General features: G+C 50.6%; 3 protein-coding genes across 3 annotated transcripts; all 3 read left to right on the top strand.

Annotated features, from left to right (window-relative positions):
- The first annotated feature begins 217 nt into the window (after nucleotides 1–217).
- On the top strand, nucleotides 218–1,806 carry PSORS1C2 (psoriasis susceptibility 1 candidate 2). Its single transcript, XM_006215306.4, has 2 exons — nucleotides 218–375; nucleotides 977–1,806. The coding sequence occupies exons 1-2, from the start codon at nucleotides 324–326 to the stop codon at nucleotides 1,330–1,332; spliced, it is 408 nt and encodes a 135-aa protein (XP_006215368.1). The 5' UTR covers nucleotides 218–323; the 3' UTR covers nucleotides 1,333–1,806.
- Nucleotides 1,807–14,994: 13,188 nt separating this feature from the next.
- CDSN (corneodesmosin) lies at nucleotides 14,995–19,476 on the top strand. Its single transcript, XM_072945387.1, has 2 exons — nucleotides 14,995–15,152; nucleotides 17,551–19,476. The coding sequence occupies exons 1-2, from the start codon at nucleotides 15,068–15,070 to the stop codon at nucleotides 19,014–19,016; spliced, it is 1,551 nt and encodes a 516-aa protein (XP_072801488.1). The 5' UTR covers nucleotides 14,995–15,067; the 3' UTR covers nucleotides 19,017–19,476.
- A 624-nt stretch (nucleotides 19,477–20,100) lies between these two features.
- On the top strand, nucleotides 20,101–23,886 carry C20H6orf15 (chromosome 20 C6orf15 homolog). Its single transcript, XM_072945388.1, has 3 exons — nucleotides 20,101–22,225; nucleotides 22,485–22,595; nucleotides 22,844–23,886. Exons 2-3 carry the CDS (start codon nucleotides 22,517–22,519, stop codon nucleotides 23,719–23,721), a joined length of 957 nt encoding a protein of 318 aa, XP_072801489.1. The 5' UTR covers nucleotides 20,101–22,225; nucleotides 22,485–22,516; the 3' UTR covers nucleotides 23,722–23,886.
- The last annotated feature ends 105 nt before the right edge of the window (nucleotides 23,887–23,991 follow it).

The raw sequence follows: 23,991 nt of genomic DNA on the forward strand, positions 1-23,991 counted from the left end.
GGGTTCCCGCATGGTGTGTGTGAAGAGGGATGTGAAAACAAGGATGGGGTGACCAAGGTCAAGTTCATCGATAAAGCCAGGATGGCTGGATCCAGAGCTGGGGAACTAAAATGAGGGACGCCACCATCAGAGGTTACACATTAGCTGTGGCCTTCCAAACGGGTTTGACTAGTTAAATTCTGGTTATATTCCTTGTGTCACTGGGCTGGGCCCTTCCCAGAGATTGGCTTCCTCCTCTCCCTCCTCCCCTATAAAACCTCTAGAGGTTCCCAGGCACCCAGACTTGGCCCACCCCTGACTTTGGGGGCCAGGAGACAGCCAAGATGTTCAACTGGAAGCTACTGGGGATCCTGGTCCTTTGCCTGTTTGCCGGAGGTGAGCTGGGAAGCAAGGCCCAGAGTGCAATTTGAGGCTATGGGGATGGTCAGGACGACGTGAGTAAAATGGATGCACAACAGGGGAGATTCTGAGAGATTCTGGGAATTCAGTTAAGGGGATGCAGGTGTCATGGGAAGGTGCATTTTAGCTCAGAATAAATGTTTTGCTGGTTTGGGTGTTGCTCCGTGTGGCAGTTTAGATCAGAATTTAGGGGTGCAGGTGAGTATTTGTTGGAATTGAGGTCTGTCTTAAGGGGGTGGAGGTCACTGTAGACATGGGGTCTGGGTGCCACACAGGGCCAGGGTGTAGGAAGCTTTGGGATTGCAGACAGGATAGGTAGGGGCCATGCCAGTGGGTGTCCCAGCCATTTTAAAGTCAGTCCAGTTGGAAGTTCAGGATAGGGTTTTCATGTCATTTTAAGATCACTTTGGTATTTTGTGAATGTGTGGAGAGCTACTTTTGAGTTTTGTCTGTGGGATCAGCTCAGGCTGTGGTCCATTGAAGATAGGTTATGCCCACCTCCTGGATCCATAGCTGTGGGGAGGTGGGGATCTGGCCCTCAACACCTCTTCTTACCTTTCTCCTTCCTCCTCTACAGGCATCTTAGGCAGTGGAGACCACCCATCTGCCCCATCCACAGAGGCCTCAGAGGAGGAGGGCTCCCCACCACTGCCTCAGGGCCCCCCAATCCCTGGTGACCCCTGGCCAGGGGTACCCCCTTTCTTTGAGGACCCTCCACCTCCAGTTCCCAGTCGTCCCTGGAGAGACCTGCCTGATTCTGGAGTCTGGCCTCCTGAACCCCCTAGAACTGATCCCCCTCAACCTCCCCGGCCTGACGACCCCTGGCCAGCAGGACCCCAGCCTCCAGAAAACCCCTGGCCACCTGCCCCTGAGGTGGACCACGGATCTCAGGAGGAGCCAGACCTTGACCCACCCCGGGAGGAGTACAGATGATGGGATCCCCCAGAGGCATCCCGGGCCTCCAGACAGAGTGCACTCAAGATACCTCTACCCTCTTGATTTCCCTTGAATCTCCCCAGTTTAGCCTAACTCCTTAATTCCTTTGCTTACTCCTTCAATTTTATTCTGTTCCCTGAAGGTGTTGTCATCAATATTTTCTGTCCCCTCCTGAGATCTCTACTTAGCACCACATTCCCCCTCCTTTTTTCTCTGACAGCAGAAGCGTACACCCCTGCCTCACGTCCAGTCCTCTCCCCTCCCACCTCCTCTTCCCCAAGCCCGGGTTTCCTTGGGCAGGGCTGGCAGCACTGTGTCTCTGCTGCTACCTGGTGGCCGAAAGCTGGGAACTATCAGGAGCTGACTGCTTCCATGAAATGGAAAAATGAAAACAATGTTTTCCTAATGTTGAATCTCAGCTGCTTCTTTGCCAATAAACATTCGAATGTCCTCCTCACAGCCACAAACCTACAGAGGTCTGACAGTCATTTGTGTTTCTGTCTTGCCCATATGCATAAGGATGTGGAACTCAGCAGGTGGAGGGTTGGAAATTTGACTATCAGAGTCACAATGACATTCAGACCCACATGTCTCCCATTCTGGGACCTCTATTTTGGAGAATGGGAGATCAAGTTAAGTCTCTGTTTAGTAGTTTGTGGTTTGCATACCTCTGGCTGAACATGAAAACTTTTCCAGGGGAATTGGGGGGAGGACCAAATTTTAAGGGGATCAATTTTCAGAAATACATGTGTCTCTTCCTAAAATGAATCTGCCTGAGAAGTGTGTCTTCCTTTTCCACCTGCCTTCTTTAACAACCCGCACCTTATCCCACTAGACAGAGATAGGCCAAGCTCTCTTGCCTGTAACTGAACCGGACCAGGGAGCTCTTCCTGGCATGGCCAAGTGAAATCAATGGAAAATACAAATCAGCCCTTTCCATTGCATTAAGAGATGCATTTTCAGTAAAAGTTTACTTTTCTGTTGACTCATTGTCAATATTTGTAGTTTTGATCAATAGCATCTTGTAATAATTGTAATTATAAACCCAGTGCAGAATACCTATTTTTAACATTTTGAGTCTTACGGTCATAGAAAATAAATTTCAGTTTATGTACGTATTTTGTTACAGGGATATACAATAAAAGACTTTCCGAAGATACACTAAAATACAAAAAAATACAATGAAAAAAGTTTCATTAGGATAAAACTCAGTAGAGAAAGTGAAATGGGAAAAGGAACTAAAAAGAAAAAGAAATGAGGTAAATTGGTTGACTGGCTAACGGACTTGTTCACTTATTAAAAGGGTGTTAATGAATATGAAAAGGCTATGGTGTTATAGTCCTGCTACATTTAAAACAGTGGTGTGACTTTTAAAATACGTAAGTATTTACATATTTTAAATTTACATATTCAGAAAGTATACCCTTGGCAATATTTAAACATATGATTAAAAAATGTTAGTTGTTGACTTTAAAATGTGAAAGAGGTACATAGTTTTCCAAAATTCTTTAAGGGAGTATTTGAGCAGGACAGTTCGAAGGACAGGAGCCCAGAGATCCCGACAGCCTAATGTCAAACAAGCGGCTGGACAGGGTGGGGTTGAGAGGCTCAAAGAAATGAGAGTTCAGTGACCTTAAACTCTACCCTTTAGGACCCAGTTTGCTTATGTGGTAACTCCCATCAAAATCTATAAGAGACTGTTCAGAATTCAGAAATAACCTTAGAACACAGAAGTATTGTAGGGGTAATTTGACAGGCCCCATAGTGGACTAGATTCTCTCACTCATTCATTCAACCATTATCTTATACCCTTAACGTGTCCACCAACGTTGGGTGCCACAGGAGAATCTAAAGAATAAAAACAGTTCCTATTCTCAGGAAGCTTAAAATTCGGCCAGGGGACACAGGATTTACACGCAAAGTTAAATGACAATGTCACAGACTGTAAGGTGTATTAAATAAATAATTACATGAGTAAACATCACAGTAAGAGCAGTAAACGCCATGAGCTCATCAGAGTCACGCACCCAGAGCTGGAGTAGTCAGAAGAGGCTTCCAGGAGGAGTCCCCAAGCCAGGTGCGGCTGGAAGGGTAGGCAGCATGGCAGGAAAACCCGCCAGGACGACCCGCCAGGCAGACCTGCCAGGAAAGGGCGGACCCGGGGCCGCAGGCGCAGGCGCGGAAGCTGGGTCCTCGCCTCCACTCCTCCCGATGCACACTAGCTTCAGGACCTGCCCTAAGCCTCTGCTCCTGTGCGTGCTGTTCCCGCTACCTGGAATGGCCTTCCTCTCCCCACACAGCTGTATTTCTCTTCAGCGTCGCTCCCTACCCTCACCTGTTCCCCCTGCCTCGCGCCACCTGGTTCTGCGGTGCACTGTGCCTGGAACAAAACTCAAAGGCCAATGATTAATTCCCGTCTCCCCTCCGCTCCCTGGCCCTGAGCCTCTGCGGAGCAGAGACCGTGTTCATTTCTTCCCGGACTCTGTTACCGTTTTGGTGCCTACTGACTCCCAGTGTACTGTCACTCCCAGCAGCCCGGCTATGCTGCCGCTGTGCAAGGAATGCTGGAAGCACCTGGAAATATTTCTCCCCCACATACCACCCCTCCCCCTTCCCACAGCCCCTAATGGATGATGGGAAAATATGAGTGTATCAATACCCCCATCTTCCAGATTGCCCTCAGTGAGACTTTGCTTGGTTCCACAGAGTTGCTTGGCCTCCTTCCCTTCCTGGCCCCACTTCCCCACTCCCTTTCCCTCCTCCTCACTCTCATAACTTAAAAAAAAATGTTTTAATTTTTTTCTAACGGAGGAGGATTGAAACCAGGATCTCCTGCAATGCTAAGCAGGCACTCTACCACTGAGCTATATCCCTCCCCCTCATAACTTTTCTAAAAAATTTTATTTATTTATTTTATGTTGTCTTTTTTGTGGGGAGGGAGGTAATTAGGTTTATTTTTACTTATTTGTTTTTTTAATGGAGGTACTGGGGATTGAACCTAAAACCTCCTGCATGCTAAGCAGGCACCCTACCACTGAGCTATATCCTCCCCACCCCCATAACTTTTTAATAAATCTCTTTTACTTGAATTTTTGTCTCAGGATCTGCTTCCTGGGCATCCAAGCTAAAACACCACATGTGGTTTGCTACAGACTATTGCAGCTACTTTGTACTGCGCATGTGCTGTAAGGGGACTGTTGCCTAAGGCTGTACAGATTAAGCTCTCACTTAATTTGCACAATAACCCTATTGTTATCACCGTTTCTCAGAATAGAAGAGGTTACCATGACTCAGGCAAAGTCATACAGGGTACAAATGGCAACACTGGGATTTGAACTCAGGTCCATCTTGATTTTAGCTACATTATCCCATCTCTCTAGTCATCTATGTAACTCTGACACAGGTTAGTTTCTGGGCCTTCATGGACCCCATTATTAGTCAGAGTTCTCCACAGAAACAAAACCAATAGAATATACATGGAGATTTATTATAGAAATTGGCTCCTGAGATTGTGGAGGATGAGAATTTCCCCGATCTGCCATCTGCAAACTGAATAGCAGGGTGGGAGGATATAGCTCAGTGGTACAGCGCATGCTTAGCATACATGGGATCCTGGGTTCAATCCCCAGTACCTCCATTAAAATAAATAATAAACAAACCTAATTACCTTCCCCACCCCCAAATAAACAAACAAAACTGGAGAACAGGGAAAGCCAGTGGAGCAATTTAATCTCAGCTGAAGTTGTGAGAACCGGGGGAGCTGATGGTTGTTAAGTCCCAGTATGAGTGCAGAGGCCTAAGAATCAGGGGGCTGTTCCAAAGACCAAGAGCCAGGAGCGCTGATGTGATGTCTGAGGGCAGGAGAAGATGGACGTTCTAGCTTAAACAGGGAGCGGATTTGCCCTTCCTCCACCTTTTCGTTCTGTTCAGCCCTCGCTGATTGGATGGTGTCCACCTTCGTGAGGGCGATCTTCTTTACTTCGTCTGCCAGTTCAAACACAAATCTCTTCCAGAAACAGCATCACCGACACACCTGAATATCCTGTTTCACCAGCTCTCTGGGCATCTCTTAGCCCAGGCAAACTGACATATAAAGTGAACCATCACATACATGATCTATGAATGGCTGAATTCATTAATGAATGGTGAGTTTGAGCAGGAGAGAGTAGGTCAAAATGGTTAGAGTGAAGGGACTGTAGTCTGGAGAAGAGGCAGATATCATTGGACAGGTAGGTTGGGGGAAATTAGAGGTCTTGGTGCCCGGGCTCGGGAGCTCATATCTGAAAGTCTTTCTCCTCTGCTAGAACTGAGTCCAGTGGTGGGGAGACACACAGACATAACTGGGTGTACCACAGTGGGGAAGTATGGGATGGAAGGGAAGAAGAAATCTGGACCCCTCAAACTGACCCTCAGCAACTTCCCAAGCCAGTAAGATGGAGTTCATTGGGAATGGAAAGAGAAAAAAATTCTCAAAGGAGAGAGAAAGTAAGGGAAAGAGCTGAGTCCCTGATGTAACCCAGGAAAGGATCTAGGGCTCTTTATATTGTGTGGTTTGGTCTTCATTGCCACCACATTATGTTGGTTTCCATGTCTCTCCCCTTGTAAAGTACGAGCTTCTTGAGGGCAGGGATTGTGCTTTGTCTGTCTTCGGATGTCTTACTTCTCTCCTAGTTCCTGGCCCAGATTATTAGCCCCATTTCACAGACGAAGAGCCCACTGTTAACAGAGGTAACTCACCTGTCCAAGACATAACACAAGTGCCAAAGTCAAAACTGGATGCTGTGGGGAGGGTGTAGCTCAGTGGTAGAGTGCCTGCTCAGCATGCACGAGGTCCGGGGTTCAATCCCTAGTACCTCCATTAAAAATAAATAGATAAATAAATAAATAAATAAATAAGCTTAATTACCCCCCACTCCCAAACAAACAAACAAACAAAAAAAACTGGATGCAGGCTCCAAAACAATTCTTCCCAGTTTGACACAAGAGGTGGGTGAGTGGGAGAGGGAAGAGGAGGCAAGAAGTAAACTGGAGATTTTAATACCTATTAATAGACAGCAGGTATTGGCACCTAAAAATGGGAGGAGGCTGAGTGGGACTGAATGGTAAGGAACTGACACAGCGAACCCATTGTGCCAGTTTATCCATTCAGATTAGACAATGCTGATTCTTTCTCATCCGCCTTGGCTGATCTCCACCTAGGAGTGAATGCAATGAGGACACCACTGCATCTTATGTCAACGTGGAGTCATAGGATTATATAATAGAATAGGATCACAGACTTAGAGAACAATAGCTCAGAACTTTGGACATGGCAGGTAGTCAATAAATGCTTAACCAGTGAGAACATAGAACCCAGAACTAGTATCATGGTATAATCTAATTATAGAAGCTGAGTTACCTTGAGAAAACATTGGGTACAGCCCTCAGCCTTTGGACAGGCAAATAATGTCTTTGGGCTAGACAGAAGAGATGTCTAGTTCAAAGACATTGTCTCCTTTGAAGATTTTTTGGGGTGGGGGAAACTCCAAACCACTCATTTGTTTCTCTGTTTTTCCATATAATGATCATTTATTAAGCATCTACTGTTTGGGATGATAGGTGATGGTGACAATTCCAGGGAGAAGTTTTGGTCCTCCCTGCCGTCAAGGAGCTCTGTGTCTAGAAAGGAAACAAAGATGTAAATCACGGCAATAAAATGTGATAAAAGTTAAATTAGAGAGGGGCACACCCTGAGGTAGGATCCCAGGAGGGAAGTCCTAACTCCTCTGCCAATTTCATGTTTCAAATTCATTTGACCAAAGACTTGCTTTAGTATACACTTAGGCTCTCTTACTGTACACTTATCACCCTAATCTTTAATTAAGTGCCCACCAGGTGCCTAGCACTGGCTCAAATAACTTGTTGAATTAAACCAAACCCATCTCCTAAGGCTTTTCCAGCTAACATCCTTCTGTTCTGTGGTGTAATTTCAGCCCCTGTGAGGGGGACAGACAGAACAGTGTAATGATGAAAGCGTCAGACTGTCACTCAAGTCCTTGTTCCTACTCTGCCATCTGTTCTCTGTGTGGCCTTGGGATGTGACTAGGGGATTTCTTCAATAATCTCTAAAATTCCCATGCAATGCTGATAGCCTAAATTCCTTGTCTGTGGTATTCCAAGATCTACCACCAGAGGGCAGCACAAAGACTCCTCCAAGGTGTTTCCCTCCAGAGTCCTCATTTGGCGTCTAACATCATCCACTCCCCGGGTACTCGGTCAAGCCCTTCTTAGTCTCCAGGATGACCCCTCTAAGGTGAGTCAGGCACCTGGGATGACAGGAGGCAGGCTCTGGCGACCTAAGGGAAATTCAGGCACAGGCTATTTGGCCGAGTGGTCCACACCTTCATTACTTATTCTTTCTCTCATTGCCAACTGAGTTCCTTCCATGAGCCGGGAAGTGCTCTAGAGCTGTGGATACAGCGGTGAGTCAGAGAGGAGGGCCTCGCCTGCAGGGGCTTACCTTCTGGGGAGGGGGAAGTGAACAATAGGCAGATGTATACGTGATGTATGTAATAGGATATCTTGTGGAGATAAGAGCTATGCAGGGGGGAGGGTAGGGCTCAATGGTAGAGTGCATGCTGAGCATGCAGGAGGCCCTGGGTTCAATCCCCAGTACTTCCATTAAGAAATAAATAAATAAACCTAATTACCTCCCCCTCGCCCTCGCAAAAAGGGGCTATGAAGAAAAATAAGGCAGAGGAAGGAAACAGTCATAAGTGTGGGGATGAAGTGGAGCAGTTTTAATAGGGAAGTCAGGGAGGGCTTCCACCAGGACTGCATGAAATGAGGGACTGAGTTGGGTCATGTAAATACCCAAGGAGAAGAGGAAAAGCTAGCTTGGTGCTGTGTGCAGAATACCGCATCAGGATTCCGGGTAAAGTCCCCGGCTACTGGTAGTAGGCATCATCTTCACACCCTGAACTTGCGTCTGCAGCTCCAAAGGATAAATAATAATTTCTGTCTCCTAGGAGCATTGAGGGAATCAAGATCCACCCTCTACGTGCAGATGTTTGTGACCAGCTGATGGATACACACTGTCAAGGAGTCAGGGAGTCAGTGTCCTTCTCTGGTTCTGGTCCTGGGGTCCCAGAGAACAGAGCTGGGCACGGGATGCCAGTCTCTCCAGTAGGATTCTGGGTTTCCTGGTCACCTGTGTGTGCAGGTGATGCATCAGGTGACAGGGACACACTGGAGGAAGCTCCCTGCCTATGAGACACTCTCAGCCAGAGGGATTTAGACAGGCTGGAAGGAGGGGAGAAGACGCTGATCCCACCCCCAGAAGCTCTGAGGGCCACACCCTGTTTAGCAGAAGTCCTTCCAGCCTCTCCCGAAAACACATTCAGACTGTGCCCCGGTTCTCTCTCACCCTCTCCTGCTGGATCAGGAGGGAGCTGGGTCTCTATTCTGGGTGACCAATAACAATAAAATGCATTAATAGTGACTGTGGGAAAGAATGACTATTTAATAGGTGAGCATCATGAGCAGACAATGAGTGCTGGTTTCTCTAACACTTGTTCCACAGAGCAGAGAGGATGAAAAATATTATTGTTACTCTAAGAGCTAATCACAGCCTCCACATGCACCTCCTCATGAGACAAGAGGGCTGGTGGCCAAATCAGATGTGACTTAAACAGAGCGATGAAGTCTTGAACTCAAGGACCATGACTGTCACTCAGCTGACTCCCTATTGTTTGCAGGAATTGGTGGGAAGGGAGAAGGATGGGGGAGGAGGGAAAGGAAACGGGAGTGGGGGTACAGATAGCCTGGTGGGCAGAGCTCCCACCTGCCACATCTTCCTCTGCAGGATTCACTGGCTGAAGATGGCCCTGGTTCTGACACCAGCCCTCACTCCCATGTCCCAGCTGCAGTGCCCTTCGTCCATTGGAAGTTGCTAGTGGGGCTGCTAAGATGGTGAGAACAGGGCCAGGGGAAAGCAAATGTGGATACTGTCCAGGCCAAGTTCCAGGAGGTCAGTCCTAGAGGAGAGAGTGATGGCCCAGGGAGCCAAGTGGAGAAGAAAGAAGGTGTGGCTGAGTATGGACCACGCCACTGAGTAGATTTGAGGAAGTAGATGTATTTTGATGGGGTGGAGACTGCTCTCCAGAGCCGTGATTCTCAGCTAGAGGCAACATGTTGCGCTGGGGTGAGATTCCCTAAATGAATCACCTTGGGGGGTTTTTGTAAGGACACAGCACTGCCTACCCCACCCCAGCATCAAATCAAAGCCTTGTCCAGGGGAAATCCCAGTACTTCCTCATCGCAGCCACATGAGCTCTGCTGTTTGTCAATGGAAGTGTGCTGCCTCCTGCAGAGGACAGAGCTCATCCAGGGGAGAGAAGAGAGGCTCAAGGGAGAAGAGTCAACCATGAGGAATGAGGGCGGGACAGGCAGGCCCACGAGAGAGCGCTGGTGAGTGGCTCTGCGTCAGAGCAAAGTTCATGAGCCTGCTGCCCCTGCCCGGCTAGACCAAGCATTCTTGGAGGCCAGGCTTTGGCCATTGGTGTATCCCTGCCAGCACCTCTAGTGAGCTTTGCAAGTAGTAGACGTGGGGAGGGGTGGAAGGCATGAAACAGAGGAAGAAGATGTGGTCCAGACAAAGGCAGAAGAGGGGAGGGTGACCTGGACATGTTCATTCATTCTTTCTTTCCAAAAAATCGCCAAGTGCCTAAGTGCTTGGGATTCAGTGGACAGACATGTGTTTTGCCCCCTGCCATGGAGCCTTACAGTCCAGGGCCGAAAGGTTTGGTGGCATTTTGAGGCCAGGCAGGGGCTGCGTAGATGATGTACTGCAGAATCTATCTGAGGAGAGGGTAAAGGAGTCAGACCAGGTGGAATGTGGATTCGGCCTTGATCGTCTACCCCAGGGAAGGAACTCCAGAGGCAGGTAGAGAAGGGGAGACTAAACTGAATGAAGTTCAGCCAGTCCTACGGGCACACCTGGGCAAAGGAGGGGCCATCCAGCCCTGAGTGGGTAGGAACCTCTGAATGTAAATGCATCCTCTCCTTCTATGTTCCGGGTCCTGAGAGGGACCAGGTGGAAAGTGTGGATGACTCAGGGCCACCCATCCCCACCATGGGAGAAACAACTCAGGGGGTCGACCCTCCTGGGATTGGATCCAGAGTGTTGGCTCCCCCGTGTGAGGGAGGGATGAGCCCACCACAGGCAGAGGGGGTGTGATGGAGAGAGAGAGAGCAGGAGAGGAAAACAGCTTTGACTGGAGCAGAGCAGAGCTGGGTGCAGAGGAGGGAGAGCCCGCAGGTCCTGGAGCCCAGGGTGGCCCGGGGAGGGCCTCTCTACCTCTGCCCACCACAAAATAACCTTTCAGGCCTTTCCTCTTCCTATTTTTTTCACTCCTTTTCTCCCTCTCTCAAGCCTATGCCTGAGGTCTGCCAAGAACCCCTGCATGGAACACCTGTTCTAGAATGTCTGTCCGGACTTTTAGGCCCTGGGTGAAATGCAGGGGAGAAAATGTTGAGTGGGAGGGGCTTTCTCACTCAGGACTTAACCTCTGAGACTTTGATGACACACAGGAATTTGTACACATTCTTACAGGGCTTGAGGAACCTGAAGTCAGCCCATGGGCCCCAGCCATTAATTTATGGCATGGTGTAAGCTACACGGAGAAATGGGACCTGTGTGGATTGGGTCTGAGTCCTTTCCAAACTCTTTGGCTTGTTACCAGCTGGTTTGGTTAAATAATTTTAACAGTTTTGTCATCTGTGAAATGCGGGATTAAAAACACTGACCTGTAGGGCTAGGATTAAACACCAGAGCACATGTCAAGTACATAGGATGATATGTGGCCCACAGTCGGCAGTCAGGAAATGGTGGTTTTCTGCCCCAAAGACTCCTCTCTGACTCGGGTCTTCCCCACTGAGAGCATTCAGCTCCCGCTCGGTTCCCGTGTGCTCCTTCAGCCCGGCGTCACAATCACCTCCCGTGCTGGGCCACCACGCAGCCTGTCCACTCTCCAAAACCGCTGTTCCTCTGCGTGTGCATGTCCCACGCCAACCCAAGCCAGCGCTCCTTCTAAATTTACCTTCAGCACCGCCAAGGCCCTCAGTCTGAGCCACCTGCTCCCTGTTCTTCTCAACATACTCCTCAAGGTCCAGGGGAAGTCCGGCCACCTCCTCGAAGCCAAGTGCCTGCCCTCTTTCTTCACACCAACCTCCTCTTGGTGCTTTGCGTTCTTGGCTGGACTGCAGCCCCTCCAGGGCAAGGACTGTTCATCTTCCTCCTTGTTGCAACTTCCAGAGCCCAGAACAGGACCACGCGCACCGAACCAATGCCTCGTGCAGAACACAGCAGCACAGAGCAGCCAGGGTGGCTTGGAGTGGACGCAATCAGCCTTCTTCAGATATGGGACAGGGGCCTGAGGTCTCCTGCTTATAGAAGGCACGTACTTTAAGCTGGGTTCTGTCTGGTTGGGGGCTGCCTGGGGCCACCCTCACTCTCTCACTCATTGGCGGGGTTTGGGGTAGACTCTGGCTAGGGAATACAGCAGATGCATCTGCACCACCTGGGCGGTGTCTAACTGGTGAGCATCCCAGAAGGTGGTCCTGGTTTGGGTGGGCACTCGGCAAATGTCCCTCCCCCGCCATCCTTGGCCTCATTAGCTTCAGATCTTTGCTGTGTGAGCTGAGAGGAGACCCAGGGACACAGCAGAGTAAAATACATCAAGGCTGATTTCAGTAAGAAGGAGGGAGAGCTGAGGAGAGGCATTCAGAGGGCCCACGTGTGGGCAGGCAGCGAGGGAATGGGGCAGACGTGGGTGGTGGGATGGGTGGACCGGGGGGATGGGGTGGACAGGAGGACAGCAGTTGGGAGGAGGAATGTGGCCGCACCACTGGGCTGTGTGGGTGGCAGGAGATATGGCGAGAAGCCCAGAGAGGCTGTGCCTCCTTCAGCCCTGGCTGTCCTGGCCCAGGTCTGACAGCATCCTTGGGAGGGATGGGAGGAAGAAAACAAGACAAGCGTCGCTACCTGTTTGTGCTGGAAAAGGGTATCCCACAGGGCCGGCTGTGCCTCCTCTTCACCCCACACACAAGGCTCCCAGGGCCCCTCCCTCCTTCCCCACTGGAAACAGAGCAAGTGGGGCCTGAGAGTCTAGGGAGGAACTGACTTTCAGAAGGAGCAACATCATTTTAAATAGCACCCCTGTGTGCATGGTGTGACTGCTGCTCTGCAGAGGGTGGGGGTGGGCAGGGGAAATCCTTTAGCTCAGCTGGACTGGAGGCTCCAGAGAGGGCCTGGGGTTGTGGGCGAGCCCATTCCGTGCTATACAGAAAAAAATTTGTTTTTTTAATCTATTTTTACATATAGTAGTTAATATTTGCAAATCTCAAACTCCCAATTTATCCCTTCCCATCCCCTTTCCTCCTGGTAACCATAAATTTGTCCATTTAATCTTTCTGGTAATTTCCTATTTGATCCTCATAATAGTCCTGCAAGCTAGGCATAATTTGTTTATTTTTATTTTTAATTTTTAAAAATGGAGGTATTGGGGCTTAAACCTAGGATCTGGTACATGCTAAGCACATGCTCTAACACTGAGCTATACCCACCCCCACCCCCACCCCCAGGTAGGCATAAATTATAAGATTCTCATTTTACAGATGAGAACACTGAAGTTCAGAAAGGTTTGGTGAGTTGCCCAAAGCCAGGAGTTTAGCTGGAACTTGAACCCAGGTTATACCGATTCTCAAACCAGCGTTGTTTTTCTTTTTCCCTCCTCCCTGCACCAACCCTCTTCAGGGGACATTGTCTCATCACTCCCTGTCCCCAGAACTCCCACAGACCCTCTCCCTTCCACTTCCATTGTGGGTGCTAGCAGACCGTCACGAGCTGGATTAGAAGGTAACTACTAGCCGCATGTGGCTATTTACATCTAAATTAATTAAATTAAGTAAAATGATAAATTCAGCTTCTCCCTTTGGTCACACTAGCCTCATTTCACATGCTCAGGAGCCACAGGTGGCTGCTGTATTGGACAGCACAGAAAGTGCTATGGACAGTGCTGGGCTGGGCTCAGAAGCAGAACGGGAGACGGAAAGAAAGGCAGAAACCAGCTGAGGAGAGGGCTCCAGGGTAGGGCTGCCTCTGTGAGGAGTCTGAGCAGGTATAGAAATGAGAGTCTGGGGGAGGGGAGCAGGGAGAGGGCTGGGTGGGCCTGGGGGAGGAGGACAGAGAGCCTGACTCCCAGGCCCCTCCCTCCGATACTGATACTCTCTCTGCAATACCACTGAGCAATTAATTGGCTGGGGTGGGGCCAGGGTCAAAGCAGGATGGAGGGGAATGCGATGGAGGAGGAACCGCCCCCCTCTTAGCAGATCTCAGGGCTCTGGTCCTTCATCCTTTAGGGACCTGGGAGTCTGCTGACCCTCCTTTACCTTTTTTTTTTTCTATTATAGACAAATCTATTCACAGTATGCTTGACTACATTACAAGTAAATTCATATGGCAAAAGAAAATGAATTAATACAGAACATAGGAAACTATCCCCCTCCCCATGTTTTAAAATGTGCTGCAATTTTCACGTTCAAAATTTTATGCATCTAAATCTAAAACAAAATTATATGGAATACTCTTAAGATATACAAACTGATAATAATTGACTGTATTTTTTACTCTAATAGGAGCGAATGACCACATACTTGAACAAAGTTAAAATACTATTTCTTTATAATAAATGTGATGAATGATTTACTTTACTTGTGTTTTTTCATTAGTTGATAAATATAATATATGCAATCCACAACCCAGGCACGAGCTGGCTGCTTCCTGTTCGCTCATCCAGGCCAGGCAGCCAGCTAATGGGCGGCAGGGCCACCACCTTCCCATTTAGTCTCATTAGCCTCTTGCTCACCCACTGCAGTCAGGGTCACCCCGGGGGAGGGGCTGTGAGTGGCCTGTGAGTAACCCAGGCCCAGCTATGACAGGGGTCCCCAGCCCAGGCCTGCCCCTGGGCTGAGGCCCTGGTGTCTAGCACCTCGCCTACTGTCCCTGGAGCACCCCCCGGAAGGGAGAGGTCAGGGAACTGGTTTTGGAGTGCAGACTCTGAAGGCACACTCACTGATGGAGCACATTATAGCTGTGGGCAGTGACAGCAGTGGGGCACTCAATGAGGGGTGCAGATATTTATATCTGGAGGAGAACAGCGGAGGGTGAGTGATGGATGGGTCCCAAGGAGAAGGGCAGATCTAGAGGCTGTGGATGGGAACCCAGGTGGGGTTAACCACGTGGCGGGGCTGGGGGCTGCAGCAGGTACCTGGTGTGGAAGGGAAAGTTGAAATGCCCATGTCTTGTGCATGGAGGAAGGATAGGGAGTCAGGCAGGCCAACCCTGGGGAAGGCAGGAGAGTGAGGGAGCCAGGCGCCTGGGCCCCTTGGTGAGAGTGGCCGCCCCAGAGTGGGCGGCTGTAGAGGCAGAGCGCCTGGTTCCGAGTTAGGCAATGAGGGGCAGGCCAGCCAGGTGGCCCCGGTACCCCAATGGCAGCCATCTCTGCTGCTGAGTAGGCAGATGCTCGAGCTGATTACTTCGGCTCCTCCCGGCCACACCAACTTCCCCCAGGCACCTATCCCTCCGCCTCTCCTCCCCTCCCCACATGACTCCTGCCCAGAGAATGTCCAGCCCTGGCATAAAGGCCCTGGGTGTCCACGAGTTGCTGTCAGTCAGAAGGCCACAAGGTCCAAGATGGGCTCTTCGAGAGCATCCCAGATAGGGCGTGTGGGAGGGCGAGGGATGCTGGCTCTGCTGCTGGCCGGTCTCCTCCTGCAAGGTAGGAGTGGGGGACCCTGGGTGCAGGGAGAGTGGGGAGAGAAGGGAGGGAGGGATGCAGACACTAGGTCCAGGAAGGCTGGAGGGAGCTGGTGTTGGGAGGGATGCCACTGTGTGAGGAGCATCCTGGAGGGGACCCAGTCAGCTGGGAGGGGGCAGCTCTGAAATCTGATGCTTGAGTCTGGGGTTTGCTCGTCATTGCCTTGGCACCTCAGGCAAGTTAAAATTTCTGAGCCTCAATTTCTTCTTCTTTTTCTTTTTTTTTCTTTTTTTAAGTTTGTACTTATAAAACTTTATTGTCTTAATCCATTTATTATCACCCCTTTGAAACTTAAGCCCTGCAGTGTAGTCTCAGTTGCACTGGTGAGCCCTGAGTGACAGGTTTACTGCTTTACGGCCGGACAGCCTCTGTCCATGGTAGACGATTGTTTGTAGTGGGTTTTGCTCTTTTCTGAATGACTGTAACAAAAGTCTTAGTTTGGCTGAATAACTTATTTTGCTTCGTCCACTAACTTGCTTTATCCTAGCTGAGCTTTGCTATTCAAGAGCAGGAAGCTCCGGATTTCTGCTTCTGGACAAGTTTGTTTATGAGCCTTTCCCACCTCCACTACTGCTTTGTCTCCCTTTACAAGTTTCTGTGGTGTGTAAATCTGGTCATTTTTACTGACCATTACTGCAGGCCGAATTCTTCCCTATAAACCTAGAATTTTGTAATCTGGATGAGCCTCTGTTTCTGAAATTCTAAAGTGAGGTAAATGTTAGCATCTAGCTGCCGCTTCTCTGTGAGTCTCTAATTAAATAATGGATGTGACAGTGCTTTGGAAATTCTAGAGGGTTATATAATGTTGGTGGTGGTTGTTATTATTAGAATTAGTATTATTATTAGAGTGCTAGAAAAGTGCATGTTTAATACTCATAATAACTGCTACCATTCATAGAGCCCCTTTAATGTGCCAGACACTGAACTAGCACTTTAAATACATCAGCCCTTTTGATTATTAGAAGAACGACTTGAGAGATTTCTTATTCTCTACACACGAGGACACAGGGGTTTGGAGAGGGTGGGAAACTGACTCAAGGTCACAAGTTAGAAAGCGGTTAAGCTGGGATCCAAACCCCAGGCTGGGTGACTCCAGGGCCTGTGCTGTTGACACTGGTGACCTTGCCCGTGGCCCCCCAGCAGGCTGTGTGGCTTCCGGGGAGTAGAGGGGACAGCGGGGGTGCTAGATGATTTGTGCAGCTGAGTGGAAGGGGCTGCAGGCAGAGTTGGGGGTTGGTGTGGAGGTGGAAGCATGGAATTTCTTTTTAAGAGTGGGGACTTCACAGATTGTGGAGAGCTGGTTGTAGGCGGAGGGGTCTAGGAGGAGTGGCAGTAATAAGTCTTAGTGGCTAGTGCTCTATGTTTTTGTAAAGAACCTTCTGCAGAGATGATCACATTTAGTGGTCACAGTAACACCGCGAGGGAGGTAGGGCAGATCCGGCCTCTCCAATGTACAAGCGAAGTATGTGGCTCTGTCCACGCCCCTGGGGGCTGAGGGGGTTGAGGTGCAGAGCAGAGGGAGCATGGGGGAAAGTGAGCCTGGGTTAGGAGCAAAGGGTCAGTTCAGGAAAGAAGTAAAGGCAGGAGTGACCAGACGTGGGCCTGGGGACAGGCAGCTGTGTGCTGGGATGACTGGGCGGGGAGAGAGGGCAGTAGAGAGAGGCCAGTGGCCTCGGAGGAAGGTTTCATCCCGCGGTCCCTGGGCTGGGCCAGGAGAGCAGGGGTGGCTCAGGGTGAGGTGTCTGGTCATGCTGGTACCAGCAGGTTCTGAAGCAACAGTGCATGCCCCTACATCCTGGCCCCCACCCATCTTCCCTGGCATGGGCAGCGCTGAGATGGGAAACAGAATTCCCATCCTTTACCCAAGCCTGGCCTCTCGAGGGGAAGCCAGTGACCATAGTCCTCAAGTGCCCCCATCCTTCACTGCAGTCCCTCTGTCCCTGGCTTTCTCTTTTGTCAGCCTCTCTTTGGCTGTTTTTCCTGCCTTCTCAGTCATCTGTCCTTTTGTCTCATCTCTCCCCCTTCCACTTGGTCCCACAGTCTGGCTGGGATTTCTTCCCTTGAGATTTATGCCTCCACCTCCCAGAGGTTGTCCTTTCTTTTAGACCTCTTTGTTTCTGCCACTTCTCTGTTCCCTCTTATCTTCCTCTGAGGCCTCCTGCTTTGGAGCCTCATTTTCTTTTTCTCTGGTAGATGATTGTCTTCCTTCCCACCTCTCCTCTCCTGCCATCTCACTTTCCTTGATTCCCTGGGCTCCTCTCGAGAGAGACCAGAGTAGCAGATGACTGAGGTGGGCCTGAGAGGGGAGGGAGACAGCCCAGCCTCTCTGGGCCTTACTAACCACTGTTTTCCTCCCTAGGGACCATGGCCAAGAGCATCGGGACCTTCTCAGACCCCTGTAAGGACCCTACACGTATCACCTCCCTCAATGACCCCTGTCTCCTGGGGAAAGGTGGCTCCAGCAGTTCCAGCAGCTCCGTTTCCAGTTCCAGTGGCTCCAGTGGTGGCTCTAGTGGCTCCAGTGGCTTCGGTGGCTCCAGTGGTTCCAGTGGTGGCTACAGTGGCAGCTCCAGTGGCGGCTCCAGTGGCAGCTCCAGTGGCAGCTCCAGTGGTTCCAGTGGTGGCTCCAGTGGCTCCAGTGGTGGCTCCAGTGGCTCCAGTGTTGCTCATGGTGGTTCTTCAGGATCTTTGTTATTTAAGCCGGGAACAGGGTATTCCCAGATCAGTTACTCTTCTGGATCTAGCTCTAGTCTACAAAGTGCCTCTGCCTCCTCCCACTCGGGAAGCATCAGCTCCCAGTCGGGAATCATCAGCTCCCAGTCTGGAGGAGGCTTAAGTTCTTCTGTTTCCCAAGCCTCCTGGTTGTCCAGCAGCAGTGGCCAAAAGGTCAACTCCAACCAGCGCCCCTGTAGTTCTGATGTCCCTGACTCTCCCTGCAGTGGGGGGCCCATCATCACCAGCTCCCACTCCGTATCTGAGAGTAAAAGGCCTGTTGTAGTGGTGGTGGAGCAGCATGGCTCTGGTGGCCCCGGAGTCCCCTGTAGCAGTGATGGCCTTCCAGGGAAGCCCTGCCCCCCCATCACCTCTGTAAACCAATATGGCAGCTATGAGGTGGTGGGTGGCTCTTCTGACAGTTATCTGGTCCCAGGCATGACCTACAGTGGGGGCAAAATCTACCCCGTGGGCTACTTCACCAAAGATAACCCTGTCAAAGGTTCTCCAGGGGCCCCCTCCTTTGCAGCTGGGCCCCCCATCTCTGAGGGCAAATACTTCTCCAGCAATCCCATCATCCCCAGCCACAGCTCTTCAAGCTCTAACATCTACCAGTCGGGAGGTTCCTCGACCGTTGTGTTCCACCCAGTGGGCTCTGGTGGGGTCCGGCTCTGTGGTGTTGGCTCCAAGGGGCCCTGCTCCCTCCCTAGCTCTGGAGTCCACAGCAGTTCGAGCCTTTCCAGCAGTTCTGGTTCATCCTTCCATCCCTGTGGCGGTGTTTCCCAGGGGCCCTGCTCCCCGCCAGGCACTGGCTCCTTCAGTAGCAGCTCCAGCTCCCAATCCGGTGGCAAAACCATCCTTCAGCCCTGTGGCAGCAAGTCCAGCTCCTCCGGTCACCCCTGCATTTCTGCCTCCTCATCATTGAGTGGGGGTCCCGCCGGCTCTCCCCAACCTGATCCGTCAGCTGGTGCGAAGCCCTGTGGCCCCAGGAGCCCTGGAAAGATCCCCTGTCGCTCCATCCGGGACATCTTGGCCCAAGTGAAGCCTCTGGGGCCCCAGCTAGCTGATCCCGAAGTTTTCCTGCCCCAGGAAGAGTTATCTGACAGTCCCTAAGCTTTTGCCTATGCGTATGTGCAGACACACACACACACACACACACCTCCCAGGTGGGTGAAGTCCAGGGACTCAGGCATGGGGTTAGCTCAGTTTGCCTTTTCCCTCCCAAGAGAGCTGCTCTACTTCTCCCATCACCCTGATGTGGCAGACTCCTTCTTATCACCTGTTTTTTCCTTATCTCCCCAAATTGTAGACTCCAAATCCTTTTCCTCATTTTCCCCTACTGCTTAGATTCCCATTCTCCTGCAGTGCCCTTCCGGCCAGATACTCACTCCCTAGAATTTCCTCTGCCATTTCTTTGAGATGATACGGTCCATCTGCTAGCCCTACCCATTTGGATTCTTGAATAGGAAACTCCTGATATGTCTGAGAGTAACTCTGATGCCTGGACAGGTCACCCCTCCTCCCCGGCTTTGCCAAATAAAGCACAATCCAAATGGTTATTTGGAGACAATGACCACCTCTCACTGATTTCACTTCGCCATCTGGTCAACCAGTGTGATAATGCTATTGGGTTCTCACACTCCCTATTCCACTTCCACTCTCCATTACAGAACTCATCACACCTTCTGTGAATTCCCAACACACCTCTTATCTCTCAATGTATCCATCTCAGTCCCCCTTCCTGGCTGTCACTTCCCTGAATGCTCAGATGCTCCCCCGTGTGTGGGAGATACCAGGGCATCTGCAGAGACTGGAGCAGGCTCCCTGTTCTCTCTGGATCCTGGACGGACATCTCAATACACTGTGTGACCTACATGTAGACCTTTTGCCTTCGTGGAGTCCTGGGTCTCCCCTTACCACCTGGGTGATGTTCTCTCATGCCTCTAAAGGTTCCATGTTCCCCATTTTCATTTATAAGTTGGCCCAGTATTTCTCATATATCTTACAGTTCCTTCCACAAGGGAGGAGAATAAATAATAAATATTTGTTGAACTGAAAGCAAAGGTTGCCTAATCCTCCTAGATCCATCCTCCCACCTCTCCTCTCTCTCATTGCTCCAGGAAATCCATTCTGTCTCCACTCCCTATTCACCCTGAGGTCCTCCCCTCTTTTTATATAGGGCCCTAATTACTTCTTCGCCTCCCCATGAGGCTCCTTCTCCTTTACCATTAGTTTGCCTCACCTCTGGATGCCATCCTCTCTGGGAGTCTGGAACATCGATTTTCTGGGTTTCTGGGACACCTGGAACCTTGGGAAGGCTGGAACACAACAGCCTAGACCAGATTCCTGGTGACTGAGTAGGAGCCCAGGCAAGTGTTGTTCAGGGAGCTGTGGGTGGAGAGAGTAAAAGACAGAGAGGATGGAGGATGACAGTGTTTGCAGCCAAGCATGGTGACTCATCGGCCTACATCTAAATGCCCCAGCCCATGGCAGAACAGAGCCAGCAGTGTCCTCTCCACCTTCACACTCTTGCTGCCTGTGCTGTGTTCTTGAGTGAGCACTGGCAGAGCTGAGGGGGCAGGGCCCTGGAGTGGAGAAGGGCAGGTGGCCTCCATGGGAGAAGACAGAGAAGGTGGACAGGGTGCGGAGGGCCATACAACCATGTCCTGGAGACAGGCCAGGGAGACAGGGAGGCCGAGGAAGTTCTCATACCCCAAGGAGGGGAGAGCGGGCTGTGCTGATCCCTATCAGAAGGACCTCACCCCAAACATAGGCCACCTCTCAGAGCCTCTGCTTGGCTTCAAATGAACTGAACCCTACCCTAAGATTTAACTCATTCTCTTACTTGGATGTGTTAGCTGGTTTCAATTTGGACTACTGTTGAAATTTGAAGTCCCCAACCAGCAGAAATGTATTACATTAACCAGAAGTGACCTGGAGCAGCTAAGCCAACCTGCAGGATTGACTGAAGACAGAAGAGGGCTCCAGATAGTCCTGTGTCTGTCATCACAGTGGAGTCACCTTTGGTCTGGCCTCTGGACTGCAGCCAATGACAGGAATCCAGGCCCTTAGAGCCTCTGGGGCCTGAAATTGTGGGAGGGGTACAGCCTCAGATATGGGGATTCCTTTAGTTCCTGGTGTGATCCAGGTCAAAAGGTTTCACAAAACTGGTGGATATCATCCCAAAAGGCTGCTGCCCTGTGCCCAGTGGCCAGTTTTGGAGACGAACACTTCACTCTTCCAGAAGCCAGCCAGCAGGGGCTCGGGATGAGGCTGGGACAGTAAAATCTAACAGCTGATATTTAGACTTCATGCAACAAGGGAAGCCTATTCTGGGTGCGTCCTGGACCCAACAGAGAAACAAAGGCATTTAAACACTTTTCATTGTGAAAATTTCAAACATATTTAAGAGTAGACAAAATAGCTCATAAATCCCTCTGCTCTCATCACCCAGCCTTAACAATGATCAACTCTTGGCTATTTGACAACAGCGTTTCAATGCCTTCCTTCTACCTGGTTGGAAACATCTGCTCTGTATCCCTCCGTATCTTTTGGATGCGGTGGACATATCTGACCATCTGTGGTAGGCAGAATGGTGCCCCCCACCTCCACCATCACCAGAGATGTTCATGTCCTGATGCCTGGAGACTGAACATATTAGGTTACACAGCAAAGGGAAGTTCAGGTTGCAGATGGAATTAAGGTTGTTAGTCAACTGACTTAAATAGATTATCTGGGATTATTTGGGTGAGCCCAATGTAATCACATAGGTCTTTAAATGCGAGAGAGGGAGGAAGAGGAGACCAGAGTGATGCAATGTGAGAAGATCCTGCTGTTTCCGCCTTTGACCATGGAGGAGGGGGACCATAAGCCAAGGAATGCAGGTGGCCTCTAGAAGCTGGAAAATGCAAGGAAATGGATTCTCCCCCAGGGCCTCCAGAAAGGCTCTACCAACACCTCAGTTTAACCTAGTGAGACCCATGTTTGGTTTCTGATCTTCAAAATTGTAAGAGAGTCAATTTGTGTTGCCATTAAGTTTGTGGTTATTTGTTATAGCAGCCATGGGAAAGCAATACATCATCTCTCAAGGAAATAAACCAGGTTTATTTCCCTACACACTGATTCTCATCTAGGAGCAGCCCCTCAGATGGCAGCCACTTCTGCAGCCCAGAACTTCCAACTTCCTGCAGGTTGAGGAATGGAGGCAATGGAGCTATGGGGATGCATGAGAAAGGGGTGCTGGAAGAGAAGGATCTGGATCCCAAAGAGAAAAAGAATCAAGTGTTTCTATTGCTGAGAAGTCAGTGAAGCGGGACCCTAAGGTGAATGTCCTCGTGTGCTTGGGGTAGGGAGCCAGGGAACCAGTGGCAGCTAGTGGTGAGCTGTGAGCCAGGACACCTGGGTTAGGAAGGGGTGGGGAGCTCGAAGAAAGAGCAGGGTGGGAACACCCAGCTTCCTTGGGTCATTCAAGTGGCACCTGTTGCCACAGAATGAATTAGGAATGGGGGTGGAATGTGGAGATTTATTGTCACCACAGCCACCGGATCGGCTTGTTTCTGATGTCCCCCGCCCCACTAACAGGATAAAGGGCTGGCTGTCTCGGGCCGAGGGAGATGCAGAGCAAGATGCAGGGCTGTATGGTGGGGAGCTGGGCTCCCTTGGGCCTGCTCCTGGTCTGTCTTCATCTCCCAGGTATGGAGGCTGTGCCCACCCTTGGGCAGAAGGGGACTGGGGGCCTCAAGGGAACTGAAATTGAAGGAAGGGGTAAAGGCAGAGGGTGTACACTTGGATCCCCCAGGGAGGTAAGAGTTGGCAGAGGGGAAGTGAAGGGACCTGAAGCAAAGGGAATCAGGGAATCAGGGAATCAGGGAATCAGGGAAGGGGGGGCATTGGGACCAAGCATCTTGTCCATTGGCTGCCTCCTCCTCCCTTTCCCTCAGGCCTCTTTGCACGGAGCGTCGCTGTGATGGAGGAGAAAGTTCCCCGAGACTCGGGGATCAACTTGTCTCTGCTCGGACAACCTTCTCTGACCAGCCACTCCAACTCCCAACAGCCTCAGCCCAGACCAGACCCTGGGCCTAATAATTTAGCAAGGGTTCCTCTGAAGCCCAATGCTTCCCCGTCATACAGCTCTCAACCTGCAGGAGGTTCTGGGGTGCAGAGGTGGTCCCCATCACCCTCCGTGGATTCCTGGCCCTGGGAGGACCTTTGGCAGATGATGGCTGCTGCGGCTGAGGACCACGAGGGGGAAATGCTGCCTGAAGAACTGTCTTACCTTTCTAGGGTGTTTGCCCTCCCTCCTGGCAGCGGTCCTTTGCCTGCAGGGCCCGCTGCACACTCCCCAGGCTCCTCACCTGAGGCTCCACTCCTCCAACAGGACTCTGAGTCTAGACAGCCACCCCGTTCTAATGCACTGGGAGCCCAGGGAGGAATCTTTGCCCAACACCCACTGTGGTCTTCCATCAACAGGATTCGACGGCCACTTCTGCCGGGTCACCCCTGGGGGACCCTGAATCCCAGTGTGTCCTGGGGAGGCGGAGGTCCTGGAACTGGATGGGGAACAAGGCCCATGCCAGACTCTGTGGGAATCTGGGGTCACAGTAATCAATACCCAAGTACCAGTTGGGGGAATATTAATCGGTATCCAGGTACCAGCTGGGGGAATGTTAATCGGTATCCAGGTTCTAGCTGGGGGAATATTCATCTACACCCAGCTAATAGTCAACTTCCTCCCAGAGTTCTCCGTCCTCCTGGGTCTACATGGAACCTCCCAGCTGGCTTCCCCAATCCTCAAAACCCTGGGTCACAGTGGAGTTAGGGGAATGACAGAGTGGGAGGAAACCCTAAGGTAGAAGTCCGAGAAGGGAGTCCTGCTCCCTCCTCTTGCAGTGTGAGCGAAATCAAGACCCTATCAGCTGTTTCCTAGCACCACCCCCACTTTCAGCTGCCTCTCCTGACTCCCCAGTGCCTATCTCCAATAAAGCACAAGCATTTATGGAATCTGCTCCTTCTCAGTGTCTTTGTTTCTGGGTGTAAACTGAAGTGAGTTTTGTCCATCCCCATTTTCTTTTTTTAAAATTATTTTTAT

The sequence above is a fragment of the Vicugna pacos genome, chromosome 20 (assembly GCF_048564905.1).
Source record: "Vicugna pacos chromosome 20, VicPac4, whole genome shotgun sequence".
In the NCBI taxonomy this organism is placed as follows: domain Eukaryota; kingdom Metazoa; phylum Chordata; class Mammalia; order Artiodactyla; family Camelidae; genus Vicugna; species Vicugna pacos.

Bases quoted from the DNA above. Each gene is read 5' to 3' on its own strand.
- C20H6orf15 (XM_072945388.1), top strand. From the start codon at position 22,517: ATGCAGAGCAAGATGCAGGGCTGTATGGTGGGGAGCTGGGCTCCCTTG. The intron at 22,596-22,843 runs GTATGGAGGCTG...CCTTTCCCTCAG, and splicing joins GGTCTGTCTTCATCTCCCAG to GCCTCTTTGCACGGAGCGTC.
- PSORS1C2 (XM_006215306.4), top strand. From the start codon at position 324: ATGTTCAACTGGAAGCTACTGGGGATCCTGGTCCTTTGCCTGTTTGCC. The intron at 376-976 runs GTGAGCTGGGAA...CCTCCTCTACAG, and splicing joins CCTTTGCCTGTTTGCCGGAG to GCATCTTAGGCAGTGGAGAC.
- CDSN (XM_072945387.1), top strand. From the start codon at position 15,068: ATGGGCTCTTCGAGAGCATCCCAGATAGGGCGTGTGGGAGGGCGAGGG. The intron at 15,153-17,550 runs GTAGGAGTGGGG...TTTCCTCCCTAG, and splicing joins GGCCGGTCTCCTCCTGCAAG to GGACCATGGCCAAGAGCATC.